The following is a 21,690-nucleotide window of genomic DNA, read 5'->3' on the forward strand; positions in this document are numbered from 1 at the left end:
TTCTATTTTTGTCTATTTTCACTGGACAGGTATTCCATAAATCTAAGGGCAGGAATAAAGACTTTTGCTGAATTCAAACTAAATTACAGCTGCTAAAGTAAATGAACTAAATGCATCTTTGGACGCAGCCTCCTTGATTGTTATTTTATTATTTCATGCGGGCCCCTCATTGACTTCACACACTAACTAACTCACAAGATCTGGTCACTTACAACAGGGGCTTTCAGTCTCTGTGAATTAGTCAGGTTCCACTGTAATTATACGTTTGAGTCCCCCTTTACCCCAAAAAAGGCACATGACAGCAATACACAACCGCTTGAAAGAAATGCACTCATTCCTGATTTCTGCCTTCAAGGCATTCACTCTCCATTTAAAATGAATACACTTTTGGAACATGATGTTTTCATCTGTAATCTGGACAGAAAGATAGTAACACCAATTATGTTCCCCACCCCAAATCCTAAAATTGCCAGGCATCATGGTAACATAAAGGAATTAGCTCTCGTAATTATCTTCTCCAGCTTGTCCCAACAATGGAGTTATGGATGGTAGCAACGTCAATATTCTCATGCCAACAGATTCCAAAATGGAGCACAGCCCAAAGGGGCAGTTTTGCTCTGAGAAGCAAGTTGGCACAGCCCTGCATAGTTCTTACTGCAGAACCGAGGCCTACGTAAAAGCAGTTGCAACCACTAGGGTGCCATGATTTCCAGCAGAACCTTTATTTTGCCAGGGGCTATATAAATTGTCTTGAAAGGTCATCTGGGGCTGAAATGTGGTGTAAAAAGTCTCCATCTGGCATCCACTTGTCACATAAACCAGCTGGATAGAATTTTGTAAAAAGCTGTAGCTCTCTTGTTTTGTTTTTGTTATTTTTTTTTTTTAACTGCTGAAGCCTCAGCATCAATTCCCGATGAGGCAATATTTTGGAGGTTGCAAGGTACAGAAGCAAAAGATGAAGTAAGTAAAAATTTACCTTTAAACCTCTGAGTTTCAGAAAATACCGTATTTGAAATGTAGCTATTGTAACATGTGCAGGTAGTTAGATTTACAGATGATTTTGCTGTTCTTTGCTTTGTGAGTATGCACAGTAAGATCTGAAAGTTGGTATCAGAGCTATATGTCAAGTGTACTAAACTGAACATATTGTTCCAGACATTGAACCATCTCACCAGTATTATATATCACATTAATGCATAATATTTGCTCATGCTACCTTGCATCTCTCTTGCAAGCCAGGTTCAAAGAGATATCAAGTTATACATTAGTCATAAACAGGGGAAAAAGAGATTACATTATAGACTCATAGACTTTAAGGTCATCAGGGACCATCATGATAATCTAGTTTGACCTCTTTCATGTTGCAGGACACAGAGCCTCACCCACCCAAACCCTGATTAGACCCCTAACCTCTGATCGAGTTACTGAAGTCCTGAAATCATGGTTTAAAGACTTCAAGTTACATAGAATTCACATTTACATTAGTTTAAATCTGCAAGTGACCCATGTCCCATGCTGCAGAGGAAGGCAAAAAACCTCCAGGATCTCTGCTAATCTGACCTGGGGGAAAATTCCTTCCCAACCCCAAAATATGGTGATCAGTATATATTCCACTTAATGCAATTGTATTTACTGGTCACAACAACCTTAATTATGCTTCCTCGTGCTCAGTTACAATAATACACTGTAACCAATATCACACGCCTATCCAAGGCACTGCCACATCTATCTACAGACAAATGACATTCTTACTAGAAGGCTGTATTTTAAGATTTTATTAATATTTTTACACTTCTAAGATACATCTCTCATCACAGGTACAAAACCCACAAGTTAAATAAACAACAAAGACACACACACACACACAACACAAGTTAATAAAACCCAAGGCCCCAATGCCACCACTCAGGCTAAAGCCAGTGGCAAGTCAATAGCTCTTGCAGCATGCCCTGAAGGCCACCAGCCTTGGGGCCCTTGTCTCACCATGGAGGAGGATGGATGTGGGAGGGAAATACACCTCAGAACTGTAAAGGAGAGGCCATTAGATGGGTTCAGGAGGCCTGGGTTGCATTCCCAGCTCTGCTGCAGACTGCCATGTGGCAGTCTGCAGCAGAATCACCTTGCAAATCACCTTGCCTACACAGGCCTGTTTCCTCTCCCACCCTTTGTCTATCTTAGCTGTGTAAACTGTGAGCCCTTTAGGGCAGGGACTGTCTTTAAGCGTATGTCTCTAAGCGCTGTGCCTCCCACAATAGGGCCTTGATCTTAACTGATGCCTCTGCCTCAGGGGCGGCCAACCTGCAGCTCCTTGTATAGGCATCAACTCTGGGGCCGGCGTTACAGGTGCCAACTTTCCAATGTGCCGGGGGGTGGTCACTGCTCAAACCCTGATTCTGCCACAGGCCCTGCCCCCACTCCACCCCTTCCCACCCCCTCCCGAGCCTGCTGTGCCCTCACACCTTCCCTCGCCCTCCCGAGCCTCCTACACACCACGGAACAGCTGATCAGGAGGTGCAGGAAGGGAGGATCGGCGGGGCTGCTGGTGGGTGGGAGGTCCTGGCAGTGGGGTGGAGGAGAGCTGATGGAGGACTGCTGACATATTACTGTGGCTCTTTGGCAATGTATATTGGTAAATTCTGGCTCCTTCTCAGGCTCAGGTTGTCCAACCCTGCTCTACCTGATACCTCAATACAAATATTTCACAAAAAGAATTGTTACTTGGAAATACTGGAAGCCAGAGCAGGTTATGGGCTACAGGTGTCCTAAACTCTTAGATGGAAATGCCAGAGACCCAATCCTGCTTCTGTCGAAGTCAGTGGCAGTTTTCTTATCAGATCCAGTGGATAGAGGATATCTGAGACGCAATAGGACAATCTCTAAAATTGTTCCCATTATGATCCTGGCATGGGGATTCTCACAAATGAATCCATTCTGGGAGTGACATTCTGCAGCTATTCAGACCTCTCTCATGCCCCCATGCCCAGTGGAAGGGCTAGATGGACTAACAGGAGGCCTGCAGCAGTACCCAGCAAGATCCATGTTCTGCACCCGAAGTCAGGGGGCTTCATCCCTGAGCAAGTCAAAGTGTAACTGCAGGCACGGTCCTCGCGTTAAACTGCATGGATCCCAAAGGAGATTCCTGTCAGACGATGTTCTGCATGCTTCAGATGAGACTTCAAGTGACAGTGATATTATACCCATTGCCCCTGGCCTACCACTCGCAAGCTGGCTCTTCCTGCCTTACCTCCCCTATGCAGGGATCAAAAGGAGCCAAGTTCCCACAGCTAACCTCCCTCATCTCAGCTCTTAGCAGTCCAAGCCACACTCTCCATGAACCTTCAACCTCCTGGAGGCCTCCATCCATTGGGTGCTTCCACTACAGTCAACTGTCAGAGTACAGACCTCCAGGGCAGGCCGCAAGAGCCATCTACCCAAACAACAGGCCTCCCAACAAAAGACCACAGTCCAACACCTCTGAGGGCGATGACGAGAATTCCTTCCCTCTTCTTGTTTAAAGCAATATCAGTCTTTCCCTGTCCCAGGCTTTACACATATGTCTAGTGGCGGGGACCAGGCAGGCTGGTGGGCAGCTTCAAATAAGGAAGGTCCTTACCTGCCCGCAGAGGTGGCCATTGTACAGGGCCAGTGCCCCGCATCAGTAGCCTAGGTGCAGTTGGAGTTGAAGGCTGAGCCAGGAGAACCCTCTCCTTCCTGTGGCAGTGTGCCTGCTTTCCGCACTCTGAGGGTGTGGGTGACGCTGGAAATGGAGGGCAAGTAAGGAGAATCCTTTCCTGCCTGTGTGGGGTTCCCTGCGGTACAGGGCTGGCCCTCCATGGAGACAATGCAGCTGGACATGAGAGCTGGGCTGGTGGGTGGGCAAGCCAGGGTTGCAAGAATCGTTGCCTGCCTGTGGGAAGGTCAGACTCTGAGGGCCTCATCCCCCAGAGTGGTGGCATGGCGAGAGATGCGGGCCGAGCTGGCTTGGGACCTTCCCTAGGCAGGCAGAGTCCTTCCTTGTCTGCAGGGCAGTCAGGCTTTGAAGGGCTTGTCCCCGACAGTGGCGGCGTGGCTTGTGCTGTGCGCCCGGATGGCTTGGGAGTTTCCTTAAGCAAACAGAGTCCTTTCCCGCCTGTGGGGCAGCCCCGCTTTGCAGGGCTCACCTCACACGGCGATGGTGCAGCTGGCGGAAGGGGCCGGGCTGGCTTGTAAGTGGCCCTAAACCAGAAGAATCTTTTCCTGCCCGTGGTACGGTCACCTAAGCACACAGTTAAGGTGGGGGAGTGTTTACAATGTGCATCAGGGATAAACCAGAACTCCTGCCTTGGAACCATGTTTTCCCAGAGCAAGACTGTCAAGAGCGACAAGCAACACCTCGTTTTTTGGGAGTCCACCTTGAAAGTCGTGAAAGGGGCCTAATGTTCAGAAAGTACTGCGCATTCACCCTCTGAAAATCAGGCCTCTTTGAGATCGTTCAAGGTTGGCCACCCAAAATCGACAGCCACTGCTGAAAGTCTTGGCTTCAATATTTAAACAGGAGCTTAAGAAGAGGCCTAATGAGAGTCCTCTGTAAAAACAATGGTCGAGCACTCTTTATAGAGCTCTGATAAGGGGGGAGCATCTTGGTCGGGGGGGAAATTACCCAGTACCGTGATAGTGATTCTGGGTTGGACGCTGAATTCCACTTTTAATTTAAAAGGTGATGAGTAAAGCGGGTTGGAAAATTGCAACAGATTCAAAACATTTTGATTAAAAAAAAAAAGAGGGGGGGGGGAGGAATTGCCAGTGGAAAACGTTTTACAATTTTTCAACTGGCTTCAGTCACAAGTATCCAAAATAAACCCCTCTACAGCAAGAGAACTTGGAAGAACCTGGAGTTAAAACCTGGATTTGGTCCAAAAGACTGCACTGCTCTCCAGTACCTGCTATTCAGTGCAGCCCAACAAATGGGTAATGGATACGTGGCTTGGGGCATTTTCACAATTAGACTATTAGTGTACATCCTGGCCACCATCCACTGTTATTAATTGTCTTATACACACAGGTGAGAGGGAGATATAAGCAGCATAACCTTGTTTACCCATAAGCGTTTGAAAGCTCAGTCATTTCCAAGAAGAAAGCCATCCATACATACACACAAAAGCTAGATTTAGTTCCACTTTAGGTCCTTAAACAGACCAAGGAAATCCAGCTTTTAAAGATAATTCAGCAGATTCAAACATATTTCAGCTGCAAAATCCAGAGAGCTTGAACTCAACCCAGTGATGAAGCCCAAGTCAATGCTCAAATAACCAAAAGGACTAAGAGACAGCTCTCTCTTTTGGGGCTTAGTGATTACGGGAAGGTAAATCATGGCTTGTTAAAGTTTAAATAAAAATATTAACACTTACATTTTTTCATAGAGGCACTTGCATCCAAGAAAGGGTGATGGAAAAACTCATCTGAAAACAGAGGAATAACGGTTCAGTGTAAGTAAAATGCTATGTGTCCAAACAATTTACAAAGCTGGGAAAGTTATTTGGTATTTTTCCATTCTATGATCTACAGTCTGCTTGTCCCAGTTAGACTATCCATAGGCTGCAATTATACTTAGCATTGTTCTAAGGAGACAGGCTGGGGACTGGATGGAGGGTCAGTTCAAGGAAGCCTGTTGTGTCCTGGAAAGTCACAGGGGCGTGCATGTTGCAAGGCGTGAAAATACAGTGCATGATCTTCTCCCATTCACCTATGCTAAGTCAGCTTCCTGGAGAATCAGAGGGGTAAAGGCATGATTAGACATGTCTGGATTGGATGCTTTTGTAAAGGAAGTAAGGGAGATTGCAGGTGATAAGGGGGAGAAAACGCGCCTTGCCAAAACACCATAAAAGGAGAATTATCCTGATTCCTCTGGGGGCTCAAGAGGTCACCGCAGAGCAACTCTTTCTCCATGGCACTGGAGGAGAAGTAGACAGTCAGCCAGTTCCAGTGGACCTTACTGTCATGTGCAGACAGGAGAAAAGACTAAGACAAATTTCATGGCAAGTTTCAACCCTGGCATGCACCCAAGTACATGTTCAGAGCCTATTAACTGCATTAGAAATGGCAGGAGCGTTTATTCTGGGTACCAAAATGATGGAGGGTCACCAGATGCTAGGAGAAGAACAGGGAACATGCCGAAAACTGGGATGAGTGTGGATAGGATTTAGGGGATAAGTGAAGGAGGTTTCTGTTACACAAGAGAAAACCTAACCTTACACAGGAGAAAACCTAATGTAGCCAAACAATTAAGAGGGAGATAACTTGAGATCCCTGGGTAATCGGGGCATCATCAAGGAGCAACAAATCAACTCAGAGTTTTTTCTCCTGTACACTACAAAGCAGAGGAGCCTATACACTTATCACGCTAAATTATAACCAGTCCCGAAGGGAGCTGGGACCTCCATAACTTGCAGTCAAACAGTCTCGGGGGCCCCAAGGCCTGGAAAGTCTAACCACGATAGGCAGGAGCTTCCTTTTCCGAGGCTGTCCATCCAGCACTCAGGTCACAAGCAGAGAGCCCTGGGCTTTCCTATATGCCAGCTGCAGGCATCTGCTCTCTTGATTGATGGCAGTAGAACCCCTTCTGATCCCCCACAGTGCTCCTGTTCTAGCTCACTGCAGAGACTTTCTGTACCTTTTTCCATCCCTCACTTCCAACCCTCCCTCCTAGACTCATCTATTTCTCACCTTCTTCTGCCTCCACACTGTCACCCTCCTCTATTAGTCAACAACTATTATCTTTCAGGGTTCAGCAGCGTTGAGTCACTGCCCACGACGGATCACCTGGCTAAACACAGGGGGTTCAGCTTGTTTTCCCAGTGAGGATTTCCTGTTGCAACATCCAGGATTTTATAAATGTTAGGGCGATGTAAACAGCTGCCAAATTAACAACAGGAAATGTACAAACTTGGGACCCATGTGGTTTTCCTTTAAATGATCGTGGAATTAAGAGAAGCACCAAACCATGGAGATCAGGTTCTAAGCCTCCCAGCTGCTGTTCTCCTCGCCAATTAAATGACGTTCAGACTATCACATAATGCTGTTACATGAACCTTCTGCGGTGCAGGGGGGCTATATGCTCACAAGGCCATCCACACACCTCAAGGGGGATTAACAGAAACCAGGATCAGCAAACTGATCCTCACTGAGAACCTCAGGGAGAAAGGGGAAACAATATACCTCCGTCCTCACAGAAGAGCTCCTCACCACTTAATTCTGGCTGTACACAGAATATAAATATATTCTAATTCTATGAGCACTAGAAGATGTCAGCCCTTCCCTTATAAAATACCTGCTTTTGTATCCACTTGCTGTGAAAGCAACAGGGATTTTTTTTTTTTTTAAATACCAAAATCGGAGAGGCAAAGAGCAGAGCCAATGGACCCCTTCAGTTCATATGTGTCCAACAGAAAACAGCCTCCAGACCCACAGAAGAGTCCAAGGCTTGGACATGGAAAGGAGAGCCTGGAAAGAGAAGACGGTCGGGTAGTTTTGTCACAGGTAGGGAGGCAGCTCAAATGCTCTCAGTGGGAGGGAAGACCTAGGCCAGCGAGGAGAGGAACAAAGAATCAGACCTGGGTGCAGAGACATACACTGTTCTCAATAAATCATGGCCTGGCTCTCTCCTGACTGATTGGCAGCATTCTGGCATAGCCAGTAGCATCGAGATGTGTGAATTATAGTCACACAAAGCAGTTGATAAAGGAGTGGCTTGGCTAAGGCTTATGGACAGAATATAGGTAACTCCACCCCAGAAAGGGGTGAATCTTATATGAGTGTCACTTAAGTAAAAAAAACCCACACACAGTAGTAAGAACCAGGCAGCAACCATAAACCAGTAGAATCTGTTGCAACTGTCATGGCTATTATTCCCAATGCAATCTAAACATATTGTCCCAGATCTCCTCAGCACTAGATGCTACTAACACATGCTTTCTAGAGCTGAAGGTCACTACCCCCAGCGGATAATGAAGCAGTCTGGGGGCAGGCACCTATGGCCATTCAGCTCATCACTAGATGGGAAGGAGATTCCCCACTTAATTTCTTTTGTAACATGAGGTTGCTGGAAAAGGTTGAGACCCACTGCACCAGGTGAATTCCACTCTCAACAGAAGACCCATACGCAACCATTGAACAGGCTCTGAGCAGTCTATCTGTAATATTGATTAGCACTCCTTTGAAAATGCAAATTTCCTCTAAGCCATGCGTCCTGCTCCACATCAAAACTTTTATAACCAAGGTGGTGTAATTACATTCAGTCCCGGTTAATCCATTCACTTATTTTATCCAGATATCAGGGGATTCAAGAAAAGGTTTCACCAATAGCTCCACTCCGAGAAGAACCGAGATAGCAAACCGATTTGCATTAACCAGGACTGACAGCATGCTGTCCACCAGGGAAACCCACTTGGCCAATTCTAAAATCAAGCACTTCTATCTGAAGCCTAGACAAAGAGCAACAACATTTCAGAAACACAGACACGTACAGTAGGTGCACCCATGTGGTTAGCCACACATTCCACTTCATTCCGAGGGCAACTACCGCTAGCTAGGCAAAGGCATATGCAGCCATTCACTTTGCATCTCACTACATTCATATTTAGCACAAAGATGCAACATGGCTTCTATTCCAGGAAATTAGTTTCAGGGATGCCACTTGAACAGGCTTGCACAGGGCCAGGACCAAGAGGCTGGTAGATGAAATGGATCTATTTGGCTACCGGCATTGTGACAATGAAAACATAGCTTTTAATTTTATTCTTTGCTCCGCACCCTGTGTACGAATGAATTCTGTAATGTCCAAACCCCTCTCTGAGGTATGTTTTTCTTCTTCTGTCTTCTACCCCATTGAAAAGGGTTTAGCTGTGCTCTGGGTGGAAACAGATCAAGCAGAACTGTCACAAGGGGAGCTGGCCCCTTTCAGGGACTTTGGGTACCTGTGCCTTGTTTTCCCCTGAAAAATGGAATCAAGGAGCCCCATGTGAAGCCCTGATCGGAGTAAGCATTACAGATCACAGGAGGAGGATTGGCTGGAAGTGGCACCTGTGATCCCTGGGTAATCGGGGTTACCCAGGGACCTCTCCAAGCCAGCCGGGCACAAAGCCTGGGTGAGATATCTGCAGGGAGTAGGAAGTGCCAGGCGACACTCTGAGGGTGAAGGCTGGAAAGGTCATAAAAGCCCTGGGAAGGGAAGATGGACAGTTCTGTGAAAACCCTGCTGACGAGGGAAGGAACTGATAAACAGGTTGAGGTTTCTTGTGCTGGCTTCATGGGTGGAGGGGATAATGGATCATTTATCATACATATTGTGTGTGGTGTGTGAGTAGCAGCAGGCACAGGAGAGGAACCAGAGGTGAGGAGGTGCATGCAGACTAGTGGGGGAGTAACACACTGTGACAAGGACACAGACAGATGTTCATCTGTCATGTCATTTTGGCAGACACAAAACAGGTTGCAAAAGTTGAAGGTCAGACTGCCGGGTGTGGGTGTCCACGAGGGAAGGCAGGTGGCATTCAGCACCAATAAGGGGAATGGAAATCTGATGCAAGAGTTCAAAGTCAACTGGGGTAAGCACTGAACTTTGCAGTTCGTACATTCAGTTGGAATAAAATCCAAGGATCATGTTGACCCTCGGGCAGCTGGAACTCCCTGGTATTCTATCCACCGCATGATGTAGTGTCAACAAACGCACAGAGACATGGAGTGTAACGATACTAAAAAGGTGAAGCCACCACAGACACCATTTGCTTTCATTTTGTCTCAATCCCTAGAACAGGTGACTCTCTTACCGAAGTCCATGCGGTCCTTATGATTGCGCTGCAGAAGACCCAGCAGCAGCTGCCTCAGGTGGCTGGATGTCTCCCTGGGGATGCTAGGATTTTTAGAGAGTTTAAAACAAAAGTTAAAACTTACAGACACCTTTAACAGCTCTTAAATATGAGCGAATGCAAACTAGAAACATCACCTTGCACCTGCTGGGCTAGAAACAGAATGCATGTCCATTGCAGAGGAACTGAATGAGGAAACCACTATTTTTGTCCCAGTGGTTCTCATGCCCAAATCCCTGTTTTGCTAGTGTTAAAGCTCTGGCTACTCTACGTTTAAAGACCTCTTCCATGAGCATCTGCAGAGCCTTGCTTTTGAGAATGACTTTATAGTGATCTGGTTGGGTTCTCAGTGGTTTCTATTTCATGTACGACATGTATCACAGAGTAAATGAAACAGCTCACCAAGAAGGAACACTTTATTGGATGGAAGCTTCCTGTTAAAACCCACAATGGTTCCTGGAGATCAGCATTACCAATTTACTACTGATTTCACTACATTTTTATGTTAAAAGACACAGACAGTTTACATAAGAACAGCATCTGCCCTTAAAAAAATTATCTGTTCAATAGTATTTTCAGTGGGTGCCCCAAAATTTGGCCCTTTGCCACCCACAAGGAGTTAAAATTAATGCAGTATTTCCCCACAGTATGTAAAAAGAAAAGTGGGATAAAGGCAAATGCCTTGGAGGGGGGGGGAAGGTGTGTTGTGTCCATTTTTTTAAGGGCAGTCACAGCACACAGAAGCAAATCAATCGACCCCTGCTACCTCCCAAGGTGGTGGGAGTTGAGCTTAGATGCCTGGGGCCAAGTTGTTGATACACAGCCGCACCAGGAGGGGCAGAGAATCACTGTATGTATGAGGGAGGGGAACAGGTAATTCAGCTTTTGCGTGAATGGATAGAGCATTGTTGATTTCCCTCAGCGACTAGGAAGGCCAGTGCTGGGGAATAATGGCTGAGACCTGACCCCAGAGAGAGCAGAGCTCTCCAAATGAGATGTAGCCAGATCTAGGCTCTGTCAGCATTAGCTCCGTTTATCACGGCTGGGCAGAGCACCATCCCTGCAGTCGAACAGCCTCCCCTCCCTCCCTTCGTGGGGGTCAGCTAAGGTAATGCCATGCGCCATCTGCACAGGGATTGTAACTGCACAGAGCCCACAGCCAACCACTGTCGTGGAACACACAGCTTGCTCCGGCCCACCTCCGCAGAGCAGGGTCGACCCTCCCCATGACAGGCAGGAAACAAGCTTAACTTTGACAGGGGGAGCAGATACCTATTTACCCGTCTGGCAATTCTGCATTAGTTCCACCTTCTCCCTCCCCGGCGTAGATATGAATGAAAACAAAGTAAAAGGAGAGCGGCTGGGGCCAGAGGGGAGAGTGCTGGCGAGCATTAACACTGTCTTGCTCAGGCAAGAGTGAAACAGAAGCCATTAGGCAAGATCTATTTAGGAAGGCTTTGAAACTAGTCAGTTATTTTTTCTGCAAAGCCCTGGGCCTCTCTCAGAGGAATTCGGACCCAGCAATTCCTAGAACACAGTCTTTGCAAGCATCACACCAGCCTTGTTTGTGCAGAAGGAAGTGTTTTGCAATCTCTTCCAGGCACAAAACATTACCCAGGAGAGGGTATCTGGACCCCCAGAGAGGATGCATCTAAGGATATGTTTATGCTGCAATCCCGGGGTATGATTGCAAAAGATGTAGCACAGCTGATCTAATTTTAAGGTAGCCAGCACAGGTCCCAGACCAGCAAAGCTGCAGCAGAGAGAACTTCAGCACAGGCTAGTCCCACGAGTAGTTACCCTGAATCCTGGGTAGGCTTGCAAAGCCTGCAGTAAAAGCCTATGCTGCCATGACTTCACAGCTCCTTGACCCAACGTAGCTATATTCAGCTAGCTCAGGTACATCTACACGAGCTGCAATCACAGCCCACAACTGCAGCATAGACAGACCCTAATATTAAACTGAGGCTACACGTGGTCGCAGCCAAGATGTGGTGTTCAAGGTAGTTGTCAGAAGGTGGTACCCCTAGAAACACACAATAGAAGTAGCCCAAGAACCATAGCTATGCGAGCTGTCCTGGACGATACGCCAGTGCTTATGGACTGCAGTCCCCGAGAACTGTGGTGGTAATTTATTTATCCATTGCACACACGATGGGAAACAGAAATAGCTCCTCTAAGACACAGCTTCCTTTTTCTAGCAAGGTTCAGCTTTTTTGCAGTTTTACAGTCAAAAAAAATCAGGCAGGTTAAGTGCAATGCCTAAGGTCAGATGGCAGAATGCATGCTCACTTTGAGCTGAGAGCATAACAACCAGCTGGAGAAGACATGCCCACACTAGCTCTGATAGAGGCACCGGGCTAAAAACAGACCGTAGCTGCAGTGGCACAAAGGGCTAGCTGCTGCCCCAAGTACATATCTGTTCAGGATGTTAGGCACGTGTCCCACTTGCCCTGCTGTGGGCTACGCTCCGTTCTCAGTGTGCTAGCTGGATCAGAGCCAGGGTGGGCATGGCTCCTCCCCTTGGGAATCACCCCCCCACTTCACGTGTGGCTTTCCCCTCTGCTGCCTTATGCCCTGTCTCTCAGAAGTTAAAAGCTTGGCTACCCTACAGCACTGTTTCCCCAAGGCCTAGGCCAAGCTATTTAATATGAACAATAAAAACAATTCCTCCTCCATACCCCACCCAGAAGTTATTTTGACCAGTACTAAATTACAATAAAATAACGAGGCCGTCTGGCTTGCTGCGCCTGGTGCGAGCTTACCGCCCCAGAGTGGCATTTTACCCATCCGCAGTCATGTCAGCTCATGAGGAACAGAGATTTCTACTGAGAGTTTAATGAGTCTTCTCCCCCCTCTCCCCCACCCCAACCAAACTACATTTCTTCTCTGGTGACTATGCCAGTGGGTGGGGAACAGGTGTGCCAGGCTGATTAGCCCCGAGGAGAACATAACCAGAGGCTGGCACTGCCCAGGCAGATGAGGACGAGGGCTCTCGGGTGGTTTTGGGTTTCATTAGCCAGGCCGAGAAGGCTGTTTTATCCAGGTTTACTCAAGAAACGGCACAGACTGTGGCACACATTATGAAGACACTCTCCAAAATCCATGAGTTGGAAGAAAAATGGTAACACAAAAAAGACTGTGGGTCTGTTTTTTTGCGGGGCCTTCTTAATTCAAATGCAGCGCTGATAAATAAGGATGGCCAACCTCTGTCTCTCACTGTATCATCACCCGGTTTCATTTTTAATCACTGACTGCCTCCTTCGGAGTGCTCAGCAATTCACAATGCTGCCAGGGCAGAATGGCTCTACTGGTGGAAAAAGGCTTTTCCTGGAAGTGATTATATTTCCCAGCCATTAAAAGTGTACAGACTCATAGGGGAACATGGATTTATTTTTAAGGGTGAGCGGGAGGGCACATCTGCTTCACTTTCTGCCACGGGCTCCTCCCACCATAAGGCTGTTCTGACTCCCATCATCCCTTGGGCTCTGAGCACAAGGAGGGGGCAGGGCTCACAACATTCAATGCTTTGATCATAATCATCATTTTCATCACAAGAAAAGAAAGCGAAACTAAGTAATTCACGCATGTTGGCCATCGTTCTGGATTTATAAAGTTTTCATTTCTTGACTTCCCAATACACTACCTTTTGTGGCTACTTTAAGAGATAAGCTAACCATACGCACCCTGACACAACAAACTCATGCCCTACAAAGTTATACACACTATTAAACTATACACCCTCTGCACCAATTCCATCTAGCAGCTTGGGGTATGTCGTCAGGTCCCATAGGACAGTTTATGGGCAGTCACTTTTCTTTTGTCCCCCACCTCAGTTAAATGTCATCCTTGAGCTTCCCAAGGTTCAGAGGATCTGGAGCGTGGGTTTAAGTCCATCTCTAGAAAGACTGAGGGAGGTTTCTAGAGGAGACAGCATGGCTCTCATTTAAGAGCACAGCAACAAAATAAAAGCTCCCACTCATTTAAAAAAAAAAAGGCACTCTGAATCAGCGACTTCGTTATTCCAGCAGTGAGTTCATACCACTCCGGGATGAAAGCGCTGCTCTCCTGACACACACCCTGGGAATTGGAGCAATTTCCACATGCCAGGGGCACTCACCCACCTCTGTGTTTCCCTCTGAAAGGGCTACAGGCTGGGGAAGTGGCTTTCCTGGCATGTGGGAAACTGGGTATGTAACCTACATGCAGTAAGTGTGTTACAGGACTAGTGCTGCTGGGAGAGCCTGCAGTATTGGATGCTGTGTTGGGAAGAGCTTGCAAGGGGGAAAACCATGGCTGCTCTCAAACCCCAGAGGTAGTACCTGACAGGGGAAGGCGAACTTGCACACAGGGAACAAGGCCCTTGGAAATCACTTGCAAAAAGCCTCTATTCAGCAGGGCAGCTTCCATAACAAGCATGTTCTAGGGTGCATGCAGCAGCGAAATGGGTGTATGTGGAGGAGACGGAGCCAATTCGGGCAATCTAGCAGCAGCCTGACACTCTCTGGACCACATTGCTGCTGGTTAAGGAATGTAGAGGCAGGTGGCCAAACATTTAAGTCATATCCCCAATATGATGAGCTGATGGCACAAGAGGACAGGTGTAAATACAGACAGAGTAAGCAAGTGGAAAAAAATAGTAATGCTGGAAGAATGCTTACTTGGGCATCAGCATCTTGTTTTTCTCATAGAAGAGACGAAGATCTTGAGGGCTGCTGGCCTATGAAGAAGAAAGAAAATGTGTCTAGAGCAGCTTGCAACAACACAGGGAGGCGAATTATTAGGATTTTAACCTATTTCACAATTGCTTTGAAGTGTACTGCGGTTGCTTTCCTCCTGCTGAACTAGCACTGAAAGCAGTTTCGATTTCAGGAGACCCTACAGATAGCAATACCCAGACTGCAGCGTGGACTGAAAATATAGTATTTCAGCCTCCTGTATTTTTGTCCCTGACCTGATTCTATTTGCTTCTCCTTTCCTGAAGGCTCAGCTTCATTTCCATGAGTTCTGCAGCTCAGTTCTAAGCTGCCCTAATAGCCTCTCCCAGGAGGCTATATAATTGCAGATGCCAGGAGTCCCACATGATGAATGGCAGCTCCTGCAGAGAACGTGGATTAGTGCTTCAGGGTCTTAAAAAAGGGGGCAGGGGAGATTGTTGATGTGAAAGGCAACAGTGGAGAACTCCAGTTCTCTTGAGAAACAGGGAAACATCAAGACAACCAGATCCTAGAGTCCTTTGCCAGCAGTTCTCAAGCTCCAGCTGTTATCACTGAAGGGAGACAGTTTCTGGTCATGATCATAAAGAAACCAAATTCTGGGAGAGATGAGAATCAAAAAAATGAAGCAACCCACGACGAGAGGTTAGCGTCCAACGTTAAAAATAAAGTCTCCAGGAAATAAGCAAAGTCCCATACAGCCTCCTCATGCTGTTCCGCTTGTGTTTGTTTTTTTATGAACTAAATAACACAGGACCTGTACATTGCCCCCAGAGCGTTGGTAGTGTGCAGAAGCTTTCAGCCTAGACCAACAGTCTCTAACGGAACGCAGTGGGGGCTGGCTGGGCATGCAAACCACAGACATGGAGGAGAGGGGGAACGGGGAAGAGAGAAGGGAAAGAGTCATGCTCTGGCCCGATCATTGCTGCAGGAGGCACTGGGAGGTCACAGGCAGTTTGTCCTGACCCGGGGGATCAGCAGAGAACCAGGCAGATTTACCAAAAGACCTTGAGCCCTTCCTCCCATCCAGTTCCATTTCTGCACTGGAAGCATTTCAGGTCAGCTAAGATGCTTAAGGAACCAGCGGGAGCAATGCAGACAAACCGGACCATGGACAGGTGTGAATGGTCACTGCTGCAGCACGCTTAGAGGTCGGACAAGCAGTGGCATGGTTGTTTTGCCATTGTGTTTAGCCAGCACTTCACAGCATGCCACCCCTGTTTCAAACGGCACCTGCAGGCCTGAAGGTGAAAACTCAGCTAACAACAGCTACTGGGACAAATCAACAGCTACTGGGACAAATCGAAAGCTGAGTGAAGCCAATGGGAGACAAGTTGACTTCTGGCCCTTAGGGGGCTGCAAAACTTCAGCTGATCAGAGTTCGTGACAAAGCTATTGTTTCTAAGCTCACACATGCGCTCATGTACACACACAGCTTCCTAAAGGGAAGCAGAGCTTCTCCTTCAGTGGAACAAGAAAGCTGTCCTAGATTTCCTTTCTGCGGCAGCCTATCCCTCATTATTTCATGGAAAGAGGTAGGACAAAACTGGGGAGCAGCGATATGCTCAGTTTTCCAGTTTCACAAAAATGTTAAGCAACCCCCTGTTCAGCAGAGGTGGTTGCTTCGCAGAAGACAATCCATGTGACGGCGTTCCCAAGCCCGGCAGTCTAACCTGATTTACTTCAGTATAAATCTGCCTTTTTTTTTTTTTATTCTTCCCCACATGGATTCCACTCTGCAATTCGCATCTATTGTTCGTCCAATTTCAAACAAGCCAGGGCACACAAGGCACAGAGGAGGCTGGCAGCAGTGCGATGGGGACACGCACACACAGAACCCTACAAGTAGGAATACAGTTCCACAGTGATCAGGTTAAGTGCTTATTCATGTCAGCAAGAGATACAAGGATTGGCTGTCTTCTTTATTCACTCCCTGGTTCAACAGCTCAATTGTTTTAGACATACAATGAATCTCTGATCTATTTCAAACAAACATTTTGTCAGAAGCTTCCTAGAAGTAACAGATGCAGTATATCAAAAGGAGCACATCTTTAAAGTGTAAGTTAATTGGGAGCATGTTTTCTGAGCACAAATAAAACCCTTTAACACAACTCCCCCGTTTTAAAATGTAAAAAGGCAGTTTAGGGATTATGAAAAGTTTGGACGGATAGGTTTGGAGAAGGGAGTCTTGCATTTATTTCCTGAACAGGTTTTACTGCAAGTTTCCCCCACACTGGCTTAGCGATGTGCTTCTCACCTGTTCTGGAGGCAGCACATCTAGAAGTGGAAGGGTGGTTTAATCCCTGCCCAACTAAACCTTGGTCCCTTAGCTGAAGCTGCCCAAGATGGTCCTTACTGCAGCATTGGTAACTACGATGTAACCATGTGTCTGCTGGGAAATGGACTGACATTACCAAACCCAGTTCAGATTGGCCACCAAACCCCCTCAGATAACACTTCTGATCACTAATGGGCCCAGACAGGCCTTCATCTTAGTGTAACCCCATTACTAAGCAACTGAGCCATCCAGCCCCACTCCTAGGAGTAAGCTAAGACTAGACCTACAATAACCATCTGGCTGCACAGGCAGTGCTCATCAAGGCTGTTGGGAGCACTCAGATGTCAACAGCCTATTGACTGCACTAACCATCCCATGCTTTTTTGGGCTAATATACTGCCCTTCCCGCCCCCACAAGAATAGAAATTCACAGGTACAGCTGGGCAAATAATGGCTGTTTCCATTTGCTGGAAATTCTGAAAAACTGAAAATAAGTTCTGTTTCAGGTCAAACCAAAACCAAAAAGTCGTGACGAACTCAAAAGTTAAAAAAATAAGAGTCTGAACCTTTCATTTCGACTAACCCATTTTGTTTGGATTTCAGGCACCTTGACAAAAACCAGAGAGGACTAGATTCACAAAACACTGGGGGAGGGAAGCAGGCAGATCACCTTTAGCCCCAGGTTCAATTCAATGGAGAAGAGATCTCAACTTGGGTCTCCTACATTTCAGCAGCTCTCTCAAGCTCTCCTGTTCTACTGTATATAAATAATTAGTCATTGGAGCAGGTACTTAAATCTGTATCTCCCACAGCCTACGTGAGCATGCTAAGCACCAGCCTACCGCGTCATTCTCACTCTCTTCCCCTAGCTGACTAGCCACAACCTGCTGCTGGTGTGCGTTTAAATCAGCACAGTTCCCCCAAATCCTGCAGAAACCAGCTGCAAGTCTAGAAGAGGAATTTCTCATCCCTAACAATACAGGACTAGCTCTGGCTAACTCAGTTTGGGGCTATAAAAAACCAGCCTGCTTTCCAAACAAAAGTCTTGTTTAAGTTCCAGGTCTAAAAACCTTCATCAGTTACACTGAAGGCTCATTTCACAGTGTAAATTCCTTATGGTTGTTTTAAATGGCACATAATCCTAGTACTTATCTAGGAGAATTAACTGGGAAAGAATAGCGCAGCAGGCTCAGTGCATCAGGCTTGGAAATTAATTTTTCAGCTAGCTGGGATGAGAACACACACACACACACTTAACTCTTTCAGAGCTGGCAGACCAGCACTTAAGTGTTTGAACTACTGCCATTGTCTGACATTTCTCTCTCATAGGCACATTCCACTGTCACACAGAGGATTCTTGACAATACCTGGCACAATGAATAGACAGGTACTGGGCTCCCCTGGAAAGATCTTACATCGGCTGGATGCACATGGTACCACTGAAAGCTTTAAAAGAGTTGCATCACAAACCTTAAACCTCCCTACAAACACCCCACACGCCCCGGGCGCACACACACATAAAACTGCACCCTGATTTTTCGAGGCGCCCTGCACCGGGAACTCCCAGGAACATCGAACATCAGTGGTACTTGTTCCTCTGAAAAATTAAATCAAGACTTTATGACCTGACCACGTCTTACAAATAAATCAAGACCATAAGGAATCGAGTGATTTTTAACTCTTGTGCCTGGTTCGAGCTCCATCCCCAGTCTAACAGACAAGCCACTGGACTGGGACTCAGGAGTTTGGGATTCTATTCCTAGCTCCGTCGATGACCTGCCATGTCTCTAGGCAAATCTCTTCCACTCTGTGCCTGTTCTCCCCTCCTCCCAGTCTGCCTTGCCTATTCGGTCTGTAAGGTCTTTAGGAAGAGACTGTGTCTATGTATTTGTCCGGGGCGCAGCACAAAAGGGTTCTGATCTCTGTTGGAATTTCTAGATGTTGCTGTAACACACACAAAACAAAACAGCAAGAGCAGGGAACACAAAGTGCAAGCCCTCAGTCATATAAAGCAGAAAAGCCACAACTCTTAACTGCCACCTCATTTGTTAGGCCAGGCCTATCAACAATTCAACATTAATACAATGCTCAGCAAACGTGCCGATAGGGCTTATGCATCCTCTTAATCTCACCCCTCTGGCAGGCTTCTTGTTTTGTTTATGGACATGTTTAATAGACACAGCTCCTTGGGACAGCTTGGACAGGCACGCTACCAACTGTCCAGGTCTGACAATCAGACGTGGTGTGTGTGTTGGGTGGGGAGAGGAATGGTGAAGTCAGAGAAGTTGGCTCAGGTGACCTGGCTGCTGTTCATTTTCATTTCTACAATAAAGAAGAAGAAAACCCACCCACTCTCTTCTGCCTTGATTTGGCAGGTTACATTTCCCTAGCAGAAAAGCAAGGCAGTTGGACCCAGTCTTTCCAGATGTGCTAACTCCTTATCCATCCACTCAAGTCCCTTGAAGTCTATTGTACATTTAAAGACTCATCTTCTTGCTGAGGACAGCCTTCTGCATGTACTGCACACCTGTGAGCCTCTCCAGATGTAGCAATGGATGCTCATAACAGGTGAAAGGCAGGCAGGCAGAAGTGGGAGGCAATGGATCCCGTATTCCATTGCACCGGGGGAAATGGCAGTCAGTCATTCTCTGGCTTGGCTTGAGGAATCTAACTAAATCTTAACCAGATGTGCAAGTGTCCTCCTTCCCAGGTACTGGCTAAATAAGCTACCTTGGCTGACAAACTTCCACCCAGAAGGGTGAAACGCAAAGGGACCTTGCTCTCTGAGACAGGAAAATCAACAGGAAATGGATCACTGCTGAGAGCCAGCCACCATCCCACACTGGACCCAGCCAGGTCTGGGACAGGAAGAGGGGGTTGCATTCCTCTGAAACATCAGGCGCTGGCAATTGCCACAGGAAGGACACTGGACTAACAGGCTCATCCAGTCAGTGTCTCTGTTCTGCATCTGGGTTATGTCAAGCTGCACTCAAGGCACACCCCAAGAGGTCTCCGATGGACAGTAGAAAGCAGGCACCTTTATGAGTGCTGGAGGGATGCAGCTGCCTCTTTACCTTCTTTCCTTGGCCGATCTGTCCAGGTGAGTCTGGGCACCCTAGCCATCTCCCCTCTCTGTGCAAATTTTGCTGCTCTGCAATCCGCTCAGAAATGTCAAACCTGAACCCTGCTTTGTCCAGTCCGCACCTACCAACGTTTGCATTCCATGCACTCCCCACTCTCCCAGCCTCTTTGCACAATTGATTATAATCAACTCCAAGACCTTCAGCTGTTGCAGCACCTCTTGCAAAGCCTCCACTGGTGCAAATGAGGACAAACTCCTTTAACGTTTAACTAACTCTCCCAGCATCTGCCAACAGGCAGGCTTCATTTGCCTAGAACTTACAACCCGGGAAAAGCGGTTGGTAACCTCTGTCTTAAGTGTAAACACACGATCTCAACACACACACCTACTCAGAGGACCATCTGGACTGGGCTTTGCTTTCTCCCAGATCAAACAGATTCGTAATGGTTACTGTAGCAACAAAACAGGGCTCACTATTTTGTTGCCAAAGCACAACCCCCAAAAGACAGAGGCAAGGAAATCAAGACAGATGTGCAACTTGTACCCAGCAAAGATAAACACTCATTACAATCAAGATCTGAAGTCACTCTTCTCATGCCAAGGCGTTAGGTGACCCCTTATTTCCCTATGCAAGCTACCCAGATCGCTGATCACACAGCACGGTGGGGCTGCCTCATCTTCACATAAGAAAGACGGCAGAACAATAGAAAGAGCTTGGACTCTGCCCTTCCCCCTACCCAGAGCTCCAGGCTGGCAGAGTTGAGTACAGCAGGCTGGGAAACATATTTTCCATGACAATTTTCTCAAAAGAACATCGTCACAGGAAAATTTCCACATAGTTAAAAAGGCATTTGTCACTGAATAATAATAATGGTCATACCTCAGGCTTTTCAAAGAAGTCAGCTGTCCCAAGGTTGCATGTGAGCGCAGAATGCCTACAATGCCTGCTTTGGCCCACAAAGTCAGGGGAATTTAAATCAGTAGTTCGTGTGGAGCTTTGAGATACTTTACTAATGGGCAAGGAGCTCATTTATGCGTGTGAGTCAAAGCTTTGTGTGTATATACACACAGCTTTATTTTAAATAAACACACAATCTTCCTGTTCTTTTCTCCTAACAGTTATTTCTTCCCCCTTCCCCATTAAACAAAGCTGTTGAGACTGAGAACAAGAAAATGTAACTAGCAACTATGAAACAGTCAAAAAATTCACGCAGACCATAGGAGATACTGTAAAACCAAAAATTACACACGCAGGGAAGATGAAGGATCACTTTCGTTACAGAGCAAGGTGGGCAGACCAGAAAGTATTGTCAGAGAAGATCCCTAAACTGAGATGAAAAAATAACCCTGGCATCTAGAAAGGAACATATGCCCTCAGCACTGAGACCACATCAAAATAAAAGCCTCAGTTTACTGCCAGACCCAACCACTCCTTCCTGTAAGATTTCTAACAGGCTTGTATATCACCTTATCTTTCCCAGTTACACAGCTTCATAAATATTCGAGATCTCACTTTAAATTATGAAAGCTCTGAACTAAACCAGGGACAATCCAACAGCTCGTAAAGCTGGGCTTATGTCACTGCAGAATTTTCTTCTAGTTATCTTCATTTTCAGTAAGTCGGTCATTAGGACGGATTTGGAGGAGGGGAGGAGAATCAGATTTCAATGGCCGCTGCAACAGTGATCAAGGTTTCAAAATTTAGCCAGAAAAGGCTTCAGATCAATTCATATCTGAGGAGACGAACTGAAGTTTTCATGTCAGGCGTCCCCA

General features: G+C 46.7%; 1 protein-coding gene across 8 annotated transcripts in view; it reads right to left on the reverse strand.

Annotated features, from left to right (window-relative positions):
- ULK1 (unc-51 like autophagy activating kinase 1) overlaps positions 1 to 21,690 on the reverse strand; it is a 104,040-nt gene that overhangs the window by 37,010 nt on the left and 45,340 nt on the right. For 4 of the 8 annotated variants that reach the window (XM_050923479.1, XM_050923478.1, XM_050923476.1 and 1 more), the window contains 4 exons: positions 14,504 to 14,562; positions 9,804 to 9,886; positions 5,388 to 5,438; positions 3,614 to 4,255 (listed from right to left, as the gene is read on the reverse strand). In XM_050923479.1, the coding sequence (XP_050779436.1) occupies positions 3,614 to 4,255; positions 5,388 to 5,438; positions 9,804 to 9,886; positions 14,504 to 14,562 (835 nt within the window). The remainder of the gene's footprint in view (positions 1 to 3,613; positions 4,256 to 5,387; positions 5,439 to 9,803; positions 9,887 to 14,503; positions 14,563 to 21,690) is intronic. The other 4 variants (XM_050923484.1, XM_050923483.1, XM_050923480.1 and 1 more) reach the window with 3 other exon arrangements.

Source organism: Gopherus flavomarginatus, chromosome 15, assembly GCF_025201925.1.
Source record: "Gopherus flavomarginatus isolate rGopFla2 chromosome 15, rGopFla2.mat.asm, whole genome shotgun sequence".
Lineage (NCBI taxonomy): Eukaryota > Metazoa > Chordata > Testudines > Testudinidae > Gopherus > Gopherus flavomarginatus.